The sequence below is a fragment of the Nelusetta ayraudi genome, unplaced genomic scaffold (assembly GCF_046127955.1).
Source record: "Nelusetta ayraudi isolate G7.1 ecotype Tasmania unplaced genomic scaffold, CSIRO-AGI_Nayr_v1 ptg000033l, whole genome shotgun sequence".
Taxonomy (NCBI): Eukaryota; Metazoa; Chordata; class Actinopteri; order Tetraodontiformes; family Monacanthidae; genus Nelusetta; species Nelusetta ayraudi.
The window spans coordinates 1,901,183-1,920,186 of NW_027466083.1; the positions used below are offsets into that span (position 1 = coordinate 1,901,183).

General features: G+C 43.9%; 2 protein-coding genes across 9 annotated transcripts in view; one reads left to right on the top strand and one right to left on the bottom strand.

The window, feature by feature from the left end:
* Positions 1-19,004, top strand: part of toe1 (target of EGR1, exonuclease) — a 314,622-nt gene that overhangs the window by 999 nt on the left and 294,619 nt on the right. The window lies entirely within an intron of this gene.
* Positions 4,968-19,004, bottom strand: part of ctnnd2b (catenin (cadherin-associated protein), delta 2b) — a 142,430-nt gene continuing 128,393 nt past the window's right edge. For 4 of the 8 annotated variants that reach the window (XM_076031560.1, XM_076031565.1, XM_076031564.1 and 1 more), the window contains 8 exons: positions 16,481-16,654; positions 15,458-15,608; positions 13,033-13,282; positions 12,017-12,101; positions 11,771-11,897; positions 8,989-9,114; positions 8,541-8,617; positions 4,968-7,639 (listed from right to left, as the gene is read on the bottom strand). In XM_076031560.1, the coding sequence (XP_075887675.1) occupies positions 7,376-7,639; positions 8,541-8,617; positions 8,989-9,114; positions 11,771-11,897; positions 12,017-12,101; positions 13,033-13,282; positions 15,458-15,608; positions 16,481-16,654 (1,254 nt within the window). In that variant the 3' untranslated portion in view covers positions 4,968-7,375. Of the gene's footprint in view, positions 7,640-8,540; positions 8,618-8,988; positions 9,115-11,770; positions 11,898-12,016; positions 12,111-13,032; positions 13,283-15,457; positions 15,609-16,480; positions 16,655-19,004 lie in introns of all 8 variants that reach the window. The other 4 variants (XM_076031558.1, XM_076031561.1, XM_076031557.1 and 1 more) reach the window with 1 other exon arrangement.

The following is a 19,004-nucleotide window of genomic DNA, read 5'->3' on the forward strand; positions in this document are numbered from 1 at the left end:
CCTCTATTTTGAAGCCACAAAGTAGTTCTATGTTGACATCTTTTTGGCTGTCTTGCTGAAGTATACTAGTGTACTGGCAATAGTAAGCATATAACAGCAACTGTACGATAAAGCTACATGCCAATTTTGGAAGTGCGCTATGATGGACAAAAGGAGAAGATGTGGGTCCAGCAGTCATGGGGCCCCCCTGAGGACAGTATTATGGGGCCCCAAACAGATTTTTAGTAATAGAACCCAGAATTGCTCGCCGCACCCCTGAAACCACACACACAGTTGACACAGTGACACCCAAACAGAGAAAACTGCAATCTATAAAGACATTTTACCTTTTCAATCTATGCTGGCAATAATAACTCCATAAACATAAATAACATTATCTAATGTTACATACTGATTTGGGAATGCCAATGCCATATTATGGCAGAATTTAATGCAACATTTCCACCGCAAAACATTAAATTACCCCAAAATGTGATTATATACGGTCTTGTTTTATGGGCTTTCTAAATAGAGGAAATCTCAGTCTACATACCAAATCAAACAATGTGGCACTTGACATGCTGACAAATAGGACTCGACAAAAGAATAATGGTACATATTAAAAAAAACTGATCCATTTTAGTATTGTGACATTATTGCTTATTGTTGTAACTAATCACAACTGATCAAATGCACTGCTATGTATTTTTTTCAAAGGGGATCTCAATTACAATTAACGCAAAGTAAATAGTGTTTTAACACTCTTGGTGAAAATGCACTTACTTTAAATTAGCTTTTTATAAAGTACAGTTACCTGTAGTAGAATGTGCCTTGCAAAGCTGGTCTGATCAAACAAGCATGCATGATGAGTTGGAACAACACTTTGAGGAGATGATGAGGTTTTAGCCAATAAACAGTTGAGTGTTTTCAAACTTCAGATCACCTGCAAGAGTCTGAGATGCACTCAAGTTACCTTCCTCCCACGGTGGGTTCTGTCGTGCTCTTCAGCCATGGAAGAGTAATGGCGGGAGAACCGTTGCAAAACACGACGCTGAAGTTGGCACCACAACTTCGGTGCTTCTTAGGTTTCGATTCCACCTTACAAAAAATTCCGCAATTTGACCGCTTGATGGCTGCGCTTATCCCAACACTTTTCAACATATAAAATTCAGCGAATCGTTATGTCTATGTTGAGGTGGATTTTCCCCCCCAAAATTATACAGTAGAAATGGACATGTGAGCTATCATTGTAAAACCCGGGAGCTCTACTATCACAATCAGTTGACATATTTCACGGGAAATCATTTTTGGCTTTTTTGGGGGACTCCAAAGTTGGCAACTTTGCCATTGACGTCACGATAGTTCCCCCAAAAGGCCAAAAATTATTTCCTGTGAAATATGTCAACTGATTGTGATAGTAGAGCTCCCATGCTTTACAATGATACCTCACATGTCCATTTCTACTGTATATTTTTTGGGGGATAAGCACAGCCATCGAGCGGGCAAATTGCGGATTTTTTATTTAAAAAAAATAAAAAAAAATAAAAAAAATAGGTGGAATCGAAACCTAAGAAGCACCGCTGCGAATGTGGCGCCAACTTCAGCGTCGTTTGCAAAACTCTGAGGTTTCCCGTGGTCGGTCGAATTGCAGAGACCAAGATGGCTGCCGCGCGACCTCAGCTGCAGTTGTACGAATGGCCACTAGAGAGCACTCATGACACTTTCAAGGTACATGTGCACGTGGAGAAGCGTTGGCATAAACACATTTTGTCAGATTGGCGCGTGCATCAATTTCGTGGTAATTGTTCAGATGGACATGAAGTGCACATAGAGATCAAATGTAAATGTAATGTACTTACTTTTTTCATACAATGCCAATAAAAGATCACATCTGAAACTTCTTCTTCTTCTTTTTTTTTTAGCTGAACACTCAGCAGACACCCAGATGACACATTTGTCCAGATTATTATGTATGCGCTTTTCCCCCCAACCTAACTAGCAAAGTGTCAGCCAGCAAACACCTGAGAAGTTAAAAGACAAGCAGCTCGGTGACCTTCAGGAGCTGATGGACATCAGGACCTGCTGGTGAAAGTGATTAAAAAGAGCTGGATCATTAGACTGATCATTAGTGAGAAGATCAAACTAAATCCCTGGAGGTTCTGTGCCATCCTCACAGACTTCCTCCGAGTCCTCCTGTCACTTCTTGTACAAAGACGGACACTGATTAAATCAGAAATGAAATCAGTCAGGAGTCATGCTGCTTGCAGGCAGCAGGACCGGCAATATCTCCTGCAGGGTCAAGAGGACAACCTCCTCCTGAGCTGCTGAATCAGAGGAGAAAGCTGAATAAATTCAGCCAGGGATCGGTACAGGGAGACTGCTAGATTTCTTTTTTTTTGTAGCCTCATCAGATAGATTATGCACACCATTCCTCTTATCCCCAAGGGAGATTAGGTTGTTTTTCTCTGAATTGGAAAAACAGTCACATTTAATTTTCATGTCATTCAACACATTTTATTGAAAACGAAGTTTGCCTCTTTTTTTTAGGAGTTGAGTTGTCAGTCAGCAGATGTTCTTTTCAACTTCTTAGTTCTACTTCTAGAATTTAGTTCAAAGCACTTTCTACACATTTGCGCACGGAGGAGCAGAGAAACATTTTCTAGGTTTGTGCAGGCGAGAACATTGGCCTTAAAAACTGAGAGGTCTGGCATTGTGGGAAGATGAGCAACCGTGACATTTTGCAGCTTCAAGGCTCACTTCTGGAGATCAAGGTGAGTTCTGTACAGTGCCAAAGTTCAACGTTGCTCAGCCTCCTTTACAGGTTGTACACACATCGCTTCATACCATTGGCTGCCTTTTACTTGGTCATTATTGAATTGTTTCAAAAGGTATTTCTTACATAGATACTGAATAAATTGATCAGATTGAGTTGCACTTGCATGCTTCAATAATGGCGTGCACGGTGCCGTTTTGTGCCATGTGCACATGATCCCTCCCAGAACTATATATATAGTTTCTTTTCGAAACCCAACACCAAAGAATCATTCTCCCATTTTAAAATATGAGCCAAGAGACGAGAATGCAGGAAGCGACCATCTTCATGTGCAATGTGGTGCTACATGTTGGACATGTGCCCAAAGCATGAGAAAACATCTTGTAAGTAATGAAATCAAATGGACTCTGATTGGGTCAGTTGCACCCCCTCATTGGATCAAGCCAGTTTATCTGAATGAAGTGTTTTGATTAGGTCGCATTTCTGATGAATTACGGTCCATGCATGTGTATTGTAAAGTGCAGTTTATCCACGGTTGCCTCATAGTGGAGAACAACAACATGGCTGATGAGTCATTTTGCTAATAGACCGACACCAATGCTAAATGACCGCAGAGAGTAATGGAAGAGAGCTAATAGGGCATGTCCTCTTGATTGTCCTGCAATACACCCCTTCCAACCATGTTAGGGCCAAGGATCAGGGACGTTAGGAGCTAACAACTTGAGCTTTGAGGGTCAAACATGCTTAGCCATGAAATGAATTGCTTAGTGTGAGTGTGCCCTGCAGTCATGGCACAGGAAAAATCCCTCCAGCAGCCAGGGTAGTGCGAAAGAGTTGAGGCAGTCGGAGGGAGCAAAGGTCTTGCCTGCCTTTGATTCAGGCAGTAGGAACAAGGGGCCAAGGTGGGCGAGGTCACCTGCAACTAAAAGCACAGTGCTGCTAAAACACACAGGGATCACCCAGGGTCAGCTCAGTTTTGGGAGGGAGATTGGAGGTGATGCTTAGGGATCAAGAAATGGAAGAACCACCAGGACAGGGTTTGCTGGGCCATAGATTAGACAGCAGAGGGAAGGTGAAGGCGATTGCCACTCTGAGCCTGTCCTACATTGCTTGGGCTGACATAACCTCAGACCCAGTACAGCCTGAGCAAAGCTGAGTGTTGTTTGCGTACCACCTCGTTGACATGTGACACACACACACACACACACACACGCTACTTCACATCACTGTGAAAGCGTCGGAGAAGTCATGACTGCCATGCTCAGGTGGTTTTGAGTTAATGTGGCTTTAGCCTCTAAATTTTCTCAGCAAATGCAGCTTCTGCATTAGACTGCCACTGTTAGAAAACTACTGTCACATCAGTTAAACCTTAACATAGTTGCATGAGCTCTGGCACAAATGCAGACACCCCTCAACCCCAAATGAATAAATAATGTTAAAAAAAAAGCAGGCTGGGGCCAAGGGATTATAACAGCAAGAGTGCGCTCAATATTGAAGCAAAATGTATTTTCTTTTGGGTGTGGAGAGTCGAAGACTCTGATGGAATGATCAGCTTTGGAGGGATAGTGTTTCCTTCTTCTCATATAGCCTGTGTAATTTTGATATGAACCCTAAAATAAGAATATTAACTTAGTGGTAAAGCCACTTATCAAGGAATTAGTCCTTCTATACCCGCTTCCTCCTGCACTCAGAGTTGTGGGGGTCTGCTGGAGCCTATCCCAACTGTCATGGGGTGAAGTGAGGGTGACACCCTGGACAAGCCACCTGTTCATCACAGGGCCACAAAGAAAGACCAGCAAAGACACGCCACCATTCACACCTACAGACAATTTAGAGTTTCCAATTCACCTCACATGCATGTTTTTGAGCTGTTGGAGGAAGCTGGAGAACATGGAAAGAACCCACGCGGACAAAGGGAGAACATGCAAACTCCACGCAGAAAGGCTCCAGACATTGTTGCATCAAAAGTCTAACAATTTAGGAAAATATAAATTTGTAAGATCCATACACAGTATTGAGAGCAATATTTTCCTCCGCTTTGAATCTGCAGGACCAGTGCCACACTGAAACTGATCAATAACACTGACAATATGCTGCATTGGTTAATATGATGTTTCGGCTTTAAGTTTGTTGACGCAACAAGGACGGCTTCACATTGCAACCAACCAACTAACCATCCAACCAGCCCGCCAATCAAAACAAACAACTACAGAAGTCAGAGTTTCTTCAATGGTCCATTTATATCTTTTGGAACAGTTGCAATCTGTTTGAGGCAATAGAAAGTTCACAATTCTCTTTTAAAACACGTTTGGTCTAGCAACAAAAAGGTTACCGACGTTATATCTTCATACAGGTTGTATAGTCAGTTTTTTTTTCTTCTTCTTCTGCCTAAAGGATCACAAGGACATACATAACATTGTCAGTTTCTGCAGATGCTCACTAACAAATACAGTGTGTCCACTCTTCATCCAGTGTTTTGGTGGGGACAGTTGCATTCAAAGTCTTCTTCAAACATTGGAAATTGGCCTCTTGGACACCAGTGAAGAGTGGGAAGGTCTAGTTTCTGTCGTCATCTTTTCACAAACTTAAATCTTTTTTGTAAATCACCAAAATGCTTCAGATTTGACAACAAATACTCATGCATTCATGGGTGCCTTGCTTTGTTTTTTTCCCTAATCGCTCTAAGACAGTGGCCTGATCATGGCTGGTGATCACTCCCTCGCTGATGTCACGGGAATTGAAAACATGATTGAAAATACTGAACCTCTCACGGATGTAGCACCTTATTGGACTGCACTAGTGACTAAGTGGATCCCTGGGCCCTGGCCTATTCTACTCCACATAGCAACAACATTACTACACAAAGTCGACAAATTTAGTGTGTAGACCAGAAAATAAAAAAAAAGTGAACAAAATTCCTACATGTAGCTGTTTTTTTCCCCCATAATGTTGCTGCTATTAGTGACATCCACATCTGCACATAAAAAGTATATATTTATATTTATATAATATATATCCGTACTCTATTAACAGGTTTGTCTACCATGAAGTTAGAATCACCATCCATCTCCCAGAAAAGGTTCTTTTGTTTACTTCAAACATTGAATATTTTACAACACAGAAATGAACTGAATTTGTACAGCGTTTGGAGGAATCCATGTCCCGCCTGGTCAGTCTTGTCTGTGGTTTCCCTTCTTTTGCTATTGTTTTTTTTTTTTTTTTGTAACCCCAGTCCTGGTGCAGCTGAGAGTTTTTCGACACAGTTCAGAAAAAACAAAGCATTTACACAGTGGCTTCGCTGGAACGGCGAGGACATTCAGCCGAGAGCTGAACTTGGACCCTTGAACACGACCCTCGCTTTCCCTGCCTGCCTCTGTCTTCAGCTGGGAGAAAGTAACCCTTATTTGGCACGGTTATATACATAATGAGCACAGATCACTCAACGGAGGGGCTCAGGGGAACAGAGAGGGGATTTGTGGTGTTAATGTGACAGCCGCCTAAAACCCAATCTAGACTGAAAAAGAAAGAGGCATCGGTTTGGCCGCTGCGCTGCCAGCTATCAGTAGGGCAGTAAGAGGAGCACCGTGACCTACCAGGATGGATACATCAGCGCACAGTTCAAAATCAAATATTTCACACTGGTGCTGTGGTGACGTCGGTCAGAAGCTGCGGGGTTCAAAAGTCTGAGTGCAGATATTTCCGTGTTGTGTTTCATTGGAGTGGGCGAGAGGGGAGCAGGACTGGGTGAGAGGCCGAGGTCCACCTGCTGGCGAAGGGCCCAACATGACACGGAAAATAGTGCAATGTACAGTTCACAATGCGTCTCTGAAAATGTACATTAAAATACTATACAACCAGAATTAAAAAAGTAGAAACACAGGAAAAGAAAAGAAATGAAAGAGAAAAACTGTTACAAATGACAAAGTCCAAGAGCGTTCTTCGTCCAGAGGAGGAAACATCACACTGAAGCCATGGAGGGAAACAAACGTTTGTCTGACAGACGTCCTACAGCTCTGCGTCTTGTGCTTCACATTACTAAAAGCCAGGTTGGTATGCCACATATGTACAAGTTTCTCCGGGTGTTTTTTTGTCGTCACTGTCCAAAACCTTCCCTCCTTCTCCTTCCACTCCTTCTCTTCCTCTCTCTTCCACATTTCCCTCTTTCATGAACATTCTGTATCTCTACACATCATCACTCTGCTCGCACTCCGCCGTTGTGTCCGTCTGTCTTGCACGTTCTGTATCCTGGGGGGCCTTTGGGTGCTGCGAGTCTTCCCGTCTGCTGAACTCTTCCCTCGCAGGTTGGTCACAAACTAAACACAGAAAGAAAACGTGTTGGTGGTGTGCATGCACATGCGTGGCTGCTCCTCGGCTCGGCTCCCGCTTCTCCCTCATCCCCTCTGCCGTCGATGTCTCTTGAAGGAGGGTAAGTGCCTTGGGTTTTTCCATCCTCCCCCGCCTGCTGTCCGGCTACCAATGATGCTACTCAGGAACAACAGGGGGAGGATGATGAGGGAGGAAAAGCATCTTCACATCATCCTCTCTCCTGATTCTACACTACACCCTTTGTTGTCTGTCCATCCCCACCTTCCTCCTCCTCCTCTCCTCCATCCTCAACTCCTCTCAGACCCAGGAGTCCGGTGAGGCTGGGTAGTGGCTGGTCTCGTAGTTGAGCTCGCTGTAGGGCCGCGACGCCGAGTAGAAGTCTACATAGTTTCCGGTGGACTTGAGGCCCTGCAAGTGCATGTTTAGGTCGCCCTGTGGGGGGCGCCCTCCGGCGTGAACCTGGTTCTCGTAGAAGGCCTGGTCCTCGTAGTTGCCGTTGTCGGGCAGGGGAGGGTTTTGGAATGGAGGGTAGGGCTCTGCAGGCAGGCCTTGAGATGACACCTGGAAAATGTAGAAAAAAAGGTTATTGTGGTAAAAATGACTGATTTAAGGAGATGCAGCAGTGTTTGAAACACTGATTCGACTGCTTACAAAGGTCACTAACATAACTGCGAGGAAGTGTTGATTCACTAAGATCTTGGACAGTACACACAAACGGACAGCAAGGTACATTTTCCTCAACAAAAAAACATAAAAGTAAGACTTGTAAAAGGGTCGACATGACATTGTTTTTGCTTGCAGCACGGTTTAGTCTAGAGGAACCATCTAGAATGTAAGCATACAATCAGTCTGGTGCTGGTGACTCAATTCCTCAAAGACTTCCCCATGAAAAACAATGGAAAAGCATTTTTCCATCAGACGGAATCAGTCAATTCAGGATGGCTAAATGACTTTGCTCTTTTTTTTGCCAAGCCATAGAGTTTTCTGACAGACAGCCAGTGTGTTTTTATCACAGCCAGAAAGTGTTACGTAGGCAGTGTGAGAGTCTGGCAACAAAGCAACATCAAGTGCCAACACTATAAAGAGCAACGGCAGCACTAGAGTTTATAGTCTGATGTTTATGGTGGACTTCATTGTATTCCTGTCTCACTTGGCAAAACAATCATTTTCTTGTACTATTCCAGAATGTTAATGTTCTGATCTGGAATGATGGCAGTGGCTGGAGGAAGTTCAGACAACTACATGTGGACTGGAGGTTTTCCATGAAGACACAAGGATCAGATTTAATAAGAAAATCAGTTAGTGCTTTGTTTACCCATTTTCCCGAAAAAGAGTGTTTTTTCATTTCACCCATAAACATCAAACTGCAAGGTGCAGTTAAGAGCTGAAACCAAACAAATGAAGTAAACACTCTTGAGGTCAAAGCGGTTGTGCTTGCTTGTGCTGGCTTTGGCTTTCTTACCTGATTATACTTCAGATCATCAGTAGGCGACACATAAGCTCCTCGGAGCAGCGTAGAAGAGCCACCAGAGATCTGACCTGCAGACAGACAGAGGGTGACAGCGTGAGGCCGATCCAGACACTCATTCCAGACACTTGTTGAATGCACATGAACACAGTGAGTCTCGATGAGTGTGAAATATTTTTCTTTGATATACATATCAAAGTGCGGTATACATAAAGAAGTGCGTAGACCACATGTTTTATATTGAGGGGATGCTGAGGTGATTTAATACCCAGAAATATCAAATTTGGAAACTTTATATATATATTTTTTTTATCATTTTGATCATTTAAGAGACACGTAGCCACGGGAAACTTTGGGAACTTCTCATCCAAGTCTGAACAGTTGCACCAAAGACACAGTGATCTGGTGTCCATTTCATGTGCAGGGATGAACCTCTGCTGACCTGTCATTGCATCCTTTCGGGATGTGTGTTCACCCTTGTTGCCGTGGTAACCAGCGTTGCCTGTCGTCTCATAGTCCTTCCTGTCTTTTAAGGCCAGCATGTCTCTGGGAGAAGCCGGCGCGCTCGCTGCACATTAACAAACACAGACAGAGGCAAGATATTAAACAAAAAACAAATCCCCCCCCAAAAAAAACTAAACAAAAAAAAACATACACAAGTCAAGAAGGAGCAGAAGTCAAGAGGAGGGAATATTTTCTAAGAAGCCGTTATTGTGTTTGTCCGCCTTAATCCCAACAATGGGGCTCCTTGCTTCAACTAAGTGTTTTTTCAGACAACCATTATAAACAAGGTCACACACTGTTGTTTGTGTTGGGATTGAATTGTGGTTATTTCACAATAAAAATATAGCTTTACCACCAGGTTGTTATTTCAAAGAGGTAAACACTGAGTCATCGCCCCTTGCACAGATCTGCTGCACTTTCTCTCCGCCTGCACTGTTTACCACGAGTGCAGGATTTTTTTTACGATGCCGGATGTGTGCTGGCTAATTACTCACCATTCATTTTGTTCAAAACTAATGGTGAATATGAATGCACACGGCTGAGCCATTGGTTTATGGATTAATGGCCAGGACAGAGTGGAGGAAGATGTGATGGACACCCGTTGAAGCAAAGTCTAGTCTGGTGGCCTTTCTCCATAATTCACAAGTTAATGTCTGTAGCTAGCTAGCTAGCCACACACACACACACACACACACACACACACACACACACACACACACACACACACACACACACACACACACACACACACACAGCAAATACTAAGTCTATTAAATATTAAGAGACAGCCGAAAAAATAAGGATAACTGTGGGCCTCCAGGCTCTCACACAACACAAGACACACACAGACAGGATTGCGGAGACACTCCTGACTGTGGTGGAAAAACCAACGTGGATGTTGATGCCGTCAGCTATACACTACCAGTCAAAAGTTTGGACACAAACTTCTGATTTAATAGCTTTTTTCTTTCATTTTCATGACTATTTACACTGTAGATTGTCACTCAAGGCATCAAAACTATGAATGAACACATATGGAATATGTATTAAACAGAAAAGTGTGAAATAACTCACAAGTTTGATATTTTAGATGATCTAGAATAGCCAACCGTCATATATAATATGCATAACATAACATATTTAGGTATTTAATTTTTTTGTTTATTTTGCCACATTAATTCACATATCTTGCTCATATATTTGTGGTCTTCATTGTGTATCTACAGAGTAGAAAGTAGCAAAGATGAAGAAGAAACAGATGCGTCCAAAACTTTTGACTGGTAGTCTACATTCCGGCCTGGGTTGTGTTTTGCAACAGTAAAAAAGGAGAAATAGAGCCAAAAAAAAAAAAAAAAAATCTTGGCTGAGAAGACAAAAGTGTCGGTTCGGTAAAGTGCACACTGGACTGCGGGCACTTCCTGTTCTGATCATGCCCCACCGTTTGCAGGGCAAAGCTTAGTTTCATCCAGAGTGTAACCTGGCTTAACCTGGCTCACTGGAAGGACCGGCGGTCACATCCATGGGATATACATCACATCCATCTGTGAAGCAGTGATCTGGCTTGAAAGGTTTGTTTAATAGTGTCAGAGTCTGACACGGTGGCTGCTGGCAGTCTGACTCTGTGGCTTGTCTGGGAAGTCTAACACAGTTAGCGCTGATCCATATAACTGCTCCGATAATATCTCCAGTCTGTTGTGATGTCAGCACCTCCTCCGCCAGGCATCTGGGCAAATGCATTTCCAAGACTTTGCACGCACACAATGCAACGCCGTCTTGCCGCTACGTGAAAGTTTTTCCTCAGACGTGAACAAGCGGCCCGACGGACCATCTGCTCGTGCGACTGCAAGCCCAGGAAAGAAATCCAAAATGTGCAATTATCGACCACATCAAAGCGTTTATCATTTTGTCAGCCTCATAAATCTTGCTGTGCTGTGATGCCGCTCCTTGTACACCTAGTCAGTGCTCTTGCGACGCATTAGCAATCTCTCTGCCTTGCAATGTGCTCTATTGTGATTTAAAAGGTAGGTTCAATTGTAATGGACAGCTCGTAGTTGCCTGTATTGCGTTGCAACACAACGGAAACAGGAACCGCGGCAAATATGAGCGTGGCTGAAAATGACATGGGAGTAATGTTGCCCCGAAACAGAAGTCTGACTAACACGAGGCCTGGAGTAACACAGTGACAAACTGCTAGTTTAGCAGTTACTAATCCTATCAGTCCCTTTGGATGTGGTAAATTGTTCATTGAAGTCGTCCGGTTCTTTCTTTCCCTCCCTTCCTTCCTGAAAATGGGACTCTCTTTACCATATGAGGGACAAAACTGGAGGATTCAGGAGACGTTCCACCAAGCCTGTCAGGTTATGACAGTTTTGTAAACCGCAAAAAAGGTCAATAAAGAGAATCGTGGTATGAGGCTCTTTCCACCAGGCTGCTTTTTTCTGCCTCCGAGGCTCAGCCAAGAACAAAGCCTCAGCATGCATTTGCTTAAATTCCAATAGCCCACATGGAAATTCCTAAATCCTGGCGACAAGTCGAACCTGAACTTTGATAATGCGAGGACAAGCGCTTTCTACGGGATCAGCGCGCGAGGATTCTCCCTGCGAGCAGAATAATTCTCCAGCAGCTGCAGCGGCGTGAAGGTTAAGAGTGAGTGCCGTGTTTGTTTGGCTGTTGGGGGGGATGGGGCTGGTGGGGTGTGTGTGTGTGTGTGTGGCACTCACCTGATCGATTGTTGGGCGAGGTTCGTACGGGAGAGATAGACGGCGTGCGAGAGGAAGAGTAAGGTCGCTGTCGGTCTCGCTCTATCGTGGAGGAAGAGCCCACAAAGTGGTACTGGGAGTAGCCGTCCTGGAGGAGGCGGACAGCAGCAGCAGGAAGGAGGAGATTAAAAAAAAAAAGAGAGAGGAATACCATACAGATTCCGAAGAATGGGTGACTGGTGTTTCCAGTGTCGGGGCTGACGGTACCTTTTTGTAGAGGCTGCGGAGGTCCCTGTACTGCCACATGCTGCTCAGCACCTGAGATGCCGCCTTCACCACTTTGGGACTATGTCTGGGAATTCAGCGGAGCAGAACACAAAGCACACGAGGTATAAAGCTCGACTGGCCTTTGTATACATCAGTGAGTCAGTGAGGAAAAGGCTGAAAAACCAAACGGTACGTAAAGCAGTGCTCTGCATGTTTCTGGGAGAAAATGACACGAAGGGTGCAGCATGAAAAAGGTGTCACTTCAGGAAAGAATGTCACTGTTTCACTTGTGTGACTGATTGATTGGCTAATTGTTCATTTTGCTACCTCCATGTTTGACAGCTGACTAATGGCTGTGCCTGTAATTGGCCCCTATTGGCCTTATCAGCACCACAAATATTAAACATTTTGCTCCTGGCCACTTGAGGTGAATGTCTCCTAATCAGTATTCTTGGCTCGCATTTCCTGTGGGAACACCCAGGCAGAGGAGGCGGCACTCAGACGTACAGGAACATGTGGACAAAAGGTTTTTTTTGGTTGCATTTTTTTGGCTGCCTCGCAGTTGGCAACTGAAATGCTCAGATTTCAGGTCTGGAATCCGATAGAGTCATACTGAAAAACTCATACCTACATTTTTTTTTTAATGCCTGTCAGAAAATCACAAAAACTATCAGCATCCTTTAGGTTTCATTGTGACAAAAAAAGGAACCAAACAGACAATGGATGCGAAGACATCTGATTGGCACGTTTGAGGGCGAAAGATGGAGGGTTTGTCCAATCACCTTGTGACGTTTACAAAGGGCTGCTTCCTAAAAATGAAAATTTATCCCACTGACTGTTTGATATCTGGTAATAAAAAAAAAAAATGTTCACAGGTATGAAGGGTTAACTTATACATAATTACATAACAATTACTTTCAGCTTTACTACATATCCTTGAGTCGCAGTCTACTGGCTCCTTACAGCAGCTGCAGTGACGGGCCGAGCCGCTTTCCCTCCCTTCCCTCTCCGCTTACTTGTCTCCTTTGCTGCGCGCGACGCCGATGAGCTTCTCGATGCCTCCGGCGTCCCTCAGGGCCTTGGTGTTCTCCATGTTCTTGGTGATGACCTCGTGGAGCGCGCAGCAGATAGCCGTGATGGTGTCGTCCGACATGGTCTTCCCCACCAGGCTGCTGGCGTTGGTGCCGCCTCCTCCCGCCCCGCTGCTGTTGTTGTTGTTGCTGCCACCGGGCAAACGGTGCACCAGGTCCCTCATGGCGTATTTACCTGCCAGGGAGGAAAAGAGTGATGAGAAGAGCTTTGGTTTCCCGCAAAATGTCGCTAAAAGTCGCAAACGTGGAGAAAATTCGACTTTGTGCAACATTGATGTCAATTAGGAATTAATATTTTACATTTATAATGCATTTAATATTTGTGATTGATTTACGATTATGAGGACGAAGCATTTTAGCATTAATTCGGGAAATGCTAAGAAATTGCAAAACAGCATTTGTACTAGTTTCTAATGCTTTTCACTACTAAATGAAGCTAATTATGATCTATTACATAACTATTTTTGGTTTTAAAATAGCTTGAGCTGCAGGTGACGGTTATTTTAGGACTGCAGCTTAGATCACAAACACAGTGTCATACTGGATCCACTTCTAAGTCACTTAATATAGGTCAGGAAACTGTTGACAAATTAAAATCAACCTGAAGAAAAAGGACATGAAGCTTTTGCACGTCAATCATTTGCTACTCCTTCAACATAGTAAAACCGAGATACTTACTAAAACAAACTGGTGGAGCTGCCTGTCAATTTCCCTGCTCCAACTGTGTGGAACATGCTTAGCATGTATTAGCATACATTTTCCCTAAAGTCCCCGATTCTTGACTCAATAGTTCACATTTGGAGTTTTCAAAGAAAATTCACACTGAGTGTAATAAAAGTTTTCTCTGTTTTCCTTACTGTCTTTAGGACAACAGGGGACATTGCAAGAGCAAATTGCTATTCAGAAATTGTAGAAAAATAGAATGAGGCAGGAAGTCTTCTACTGAAAGCTTCCAAGTTTAGTAATGCTACTCAGGTCAATAATAGCATATTGCACAATAAGTTTGTCAGATACAAGAGTTTTGTATAGTATAGTGAATATATATTGTTGGCCAAAATTATCCTATTTAAGAGGTTTCAGTAGTTTTTTTTTTTTTACTTGCTTATTAAAAAACCCATTAAACAAATCAAATATTTACAACATTATGCTCAATAAATTATAAAATAGAAGCATAATAAAGAAGGAGGTTCAAAAAGGTGCATATTTCACTGTCAATGTCACACCATCATGTTCCTTTAGGGAAGAAGCCAAATGACTTTTGATGTCATTGTCAGGTGTGATGGGGGTTAAATTATGACTCCAGCAGACTTAGGACACATCTGTGTGATTGTCTTTAATGACATCCTGCCAATTATGAAAGTAAATCATGTTTCCAGATCTGTCAGCTGTTCTCATCATTTCCATCACTATACTGTATATGAGCTATTACCTGTGAGCAGTATGGAGAGTCACATTACTATCAAAATGAAAACTTTAACACAACTAGTGCTCATAGCAGCAATGCAACACATGCTCTTCCTTCCCTTCATTGCTAATACACAACGTCTATTCACCGCTGACTGACTTTTGATTCAGCATTTTAACCTGAGCAACAAAAAAAAAAAAGACACAATTCAAGTCTTCATAATCCAATAATCCACGCATGTAAAGCCGCTTATTATTTTATGATTTATCAAGCCATGCAATCAAACCTTAGCAACAGTTTGCAGTGTGGGTGATATTTTCATCTTCACAAACACTGACTAAAAAAAGGCACCCAATTAAATTAGCGCCGTGGCGGCAATGCACCAGCAATTCCACAGTCGGCACAGCCGCCGTCAAAGTCTGTGGCTAAAGTCTCTGCGGATGCTGCAGCAAAAACACCTCCTCTGTCTATTCCCGCAACTGCATCCCTTTAGCGAGAGCAAGTGGAGAGGGCGGAGCCTCGCTGCTGGCAGCAGCCTGGAAGACTAACATCGCAACTGGCGACACAGGAAGGGGTCTGTGTAGCCCGCCGTCGGCCCAGATCCTCGAGAGTCACGAGTGGAAGGAGGCGCGTCGCCATGGAGACCAGCAGAAAAGTCGAGTTTATCGCAGACATCACTGGGCCTCCGACGGGAAATCAAGTATCAAAGGATCAGTCTGAGCAACACAGCTTAAAGAGAGGAACTATTTGAATATGTAGAGACTCATATCAAAGAGGCATTTATATCTCTCTCTTTTTTTTATGCAAAAACAAATTTACAAACCGCCTGCCAGTCGGCGACGGCGCCCTGCACATCCTCAGCGGAGAGGCAGCGCCGCCTAAATTATATATAAATGTGAAAGCGGCTGATTTTTAGGGGAGGTTTTCCTTTAACTGATGACTCACCAATGAGCTCCTTGTTCCTGATGTCCAGAGCCATGTTCCTCAGCGCAGTGGCCACAGCGCACACCACCCGGTCGTTGTCTATCCTCAGCAGCTCCACCAGGATGGGGAGGCCCTTTTCCTTACGCACCGCCGCCCGGATGTACACCGACCACTGTGCAGGACAGACAGATAGCGAGGGATCACTCTAGCTGGCTCCACTCCTTCTACTGAAGTTAGCATGAATGTATCATGTCAAGCCTTAACAGCTATGCAGACAATTCTGTAAAAAAAAAAAAAAAAATCTAAAAACCAATGTTGAATTATAATTTCTGTGAATTAATGCCATTATTCTTAGAATGACTGAAAATTTTGGCCTTGATTTTCTGGGCAAAGTTAAGCACTGGATTCAAAAATTGGGATATTTTAAGTCGTATATAACAGTCAGTATGGTGATTCCAGTAACACTGCTGCGACTGGCTGAAAAATAATATGAAAAAAATGCAACTGTCATGGATATTTATCTATATACATTCATTGATGTTAGAACTCTGGTAAAATGGATTAACAAAGAATTCTTAACTTGTTTGTATACTTGTCCAGCTACATACCTCTAACTAACTGCAATTAAGCAAAATCAATCAGTTAATTAGCTTTTCCTGTGAAAGGGCTCCAATCAAATGAAAAATTAACAACTTTTGGTCTCTTTGCACAAACCCTGTAAAAAAAAAAAAAAAAAAAAAAAAAAAGCAGATTACAAAGAAATGAGAATTAGATTCCCACCCAGTGCTCCACCTTGTCAATAACAACATTATCAGAAGCAAAGTTGTGACACTGCGACCTGCTGCAGGAGGACGTCAGAGAGGGTCACCGACACGCGGCACAAAGCAGGCAGATGGGCAGCTGTTAATGTTATTTCGCCTTGTGCCGAGGTTTCTCTGGCTTTCACAGCGCTCCCTGGCACCCGGTGGAATTTCAATAGACGGTGACACGTGCACGTGCCCTTCAGTATCACAGGCGTGGCTGCGGCGGCGGCGAGTCCCCTACCTTCCAGCTGCCGGCAGCCAGGTTCTGCAGAGCCCCAGCTGCTCCCTCCAGGGTGTCTGGGTTGGAGCACTCAGACAGCAGTGTGAGGTAGGGCTTGACAATGGTGGGGTGCCACAACATCTGGATGCCTTTGGGGGGCTCCGCCAAATCTGGAAAGGGGCCAACGCCATCCCACTGTGGAGAGTGAGACATCATTCAGAACGGGGGAGCATGTTCGGTTCTCTGCCAGAACCCCCCCTCCCCCCCACTCCCCCGGGCCGGCAGCGGAGAGACGCTCGCTCTTCATAAACAGGGTATAAATAAGTTTGGCATTCATTTATTTGTGGGCTGTGTTTTCCTATCGTCTCTGTAATTTAAATGTGGCATTTGCTGCTGCGCTGATAACACACACACACACACACACACACACACACACACACACTAGCACGCATACGCACACCCATTGAGGATTTGCATGGCTATAATGCATCAAAGTGCAGCTCGGCCATGTGTCATTGATACTGTAATGAGATTTACACAGATATAATAAACACTTGAGGGGAGAAAAACTGTACCAAATATAATTGTGAGCTGGACAAAAACATTGTTGGGAGACGCAAGTTAGTGAGAGGACACTTGATTCTTTTTGCAGACTTATGAGTCACGAAGCAAAGAGAATTGAGTCTTGAGTTGTTTTAAGTCACTCGGTTCTGCAGACTCTGCTGGAATTCCATTGAAGAGACAGAAGCTCCACCCACTCCGAGAGTTCCTGAGTGATTGGTTCATTTTGCGAGTGGGGACGGGCCCTGCGAGCGACTGAGTTACTCATTTGTTCACCGCTCGGAGAGGGAACAGAGACATTTATCGCATCTCTGTCTGAAAATAAGGCTGAACTGACAGCACTGCCAGTGCCGCCAGCAATGAACAGCTGTTTGTAAATTTAAACAATACTTGTTCATGAATGTTTTTAGCAGCAGCTGAGAGTTCCGACTGGGTGAAATTACAGGACAGGGTTTATATTATAGTTATTATGAGTACGTGGCCTGATTTGAAAACAAAGTGTGTGTTTTTTTCTTATGCGACAAACGTACTGTTTTCCATATTGTCTAACAAATGAGAAACCTCAAAGTGTGCAGCAATCTCTAGTGAGGATGGCTACTAACCTAATCTGTGTTGCGAGGATGTGAAACAGGATTATACTAGAATAAAATAACAGAGCGACTGGCATTTCCTTGGCAGCTCAGGAGCCAGTGAGCTTCCTCTCTCAAGTCTTACTTCCATATTTTTTCGTGTGCGCTAATGGTCACGCGGTGCAACACATATGACAAACAACCATTCACAACCTACACCTGCAGGCATTTTGGAGTTTTTTAAATTAGCCTTGCGCGCATGTCTTGGGATAGTAGAAATAGATGCTATCAAATTTTGATACTGCAGGCGTCATGTTTTGGGATTATCGACCGCGGTGACACCGACACCGCTGATACGTCCAAGACCCACAATGAAATCAGAAGTAACATTAACATTTGGACAAACATCCGAGCGTACACCAAGTACAAAATTCGGGTGGCGAGGTTTGTGATGGCTGATGACTCACAGATCTGCTCACTTGGGCGGCAGGTAAGAAGCCCTGCAGCAGTGTTGTCTTTGTGTAATTATGCATTTGCACCATTCAGTGCACAAAGGGCGATGGACTATTACAGAAGAACTGGACCATAATAATAATAATATAGCAATAGAATTATAGTTACAATGTATATATTTTACAGCTGAGAAGATGTGTGGATGTGCAGCATTGTACTGCAGGTGCAGTGAGCTCCTCTCATGAAACATCTGCAGACCTCAAACACACTGCATTGTGCGCTGGTCCTGTATGTTTGCTTCCTTCTTGGCCTTTATCCTTCCACTTCCTCTCCACCACCACCACCCCCCCTGCTCCTCCCAATGCAACATATTCTCTACTCTCCTTCTCCCCTCGCCACTAATTGCCCTGCAGTGGATACAGTGTTGCCCTCCTCAACAGGCTCCCAAGTCACTACTTCACGGTAATGGCCCACAGCTGCGCTAGAGTGGAGCCAGCGGGGCAGAGTGGGGTGAGAACTGACTGAACTGATGCATTTTCATTTCAGAGAGGTTACAATTTGTTCCCTTTACAGTTCTCGCCGACACCCACCATCGTTTCTGGTTCTTTGCTTGGACGTGCAGAAAGTTCACAGATGGGTTTATTTAACAAATCTAAGTTAACGCCCTCATGCCTTCGTACCACTGGAAAAAAAAAACAAAAAATCAAAAATCTACCATCACACATTTAAAAGAGGGAAGAAAGAACATGACAATCTAATGAGCAATTCAACCTCTCCGATCCACCGGAAAGGTTGGGCCGCCTTTGCTCTTCACAGATTTCCCAGAAGCCATAAAAGATGTGTCGCACTCAACCAGAATGCGCCGCTGATTGCCCATTAGCTCGATGAGGCTTTGAAGCCGTCTTCACGGCACTCCATTGGTTTCTGCCAATTCCACGACGACAAGAGGGCTAATTTTTAAA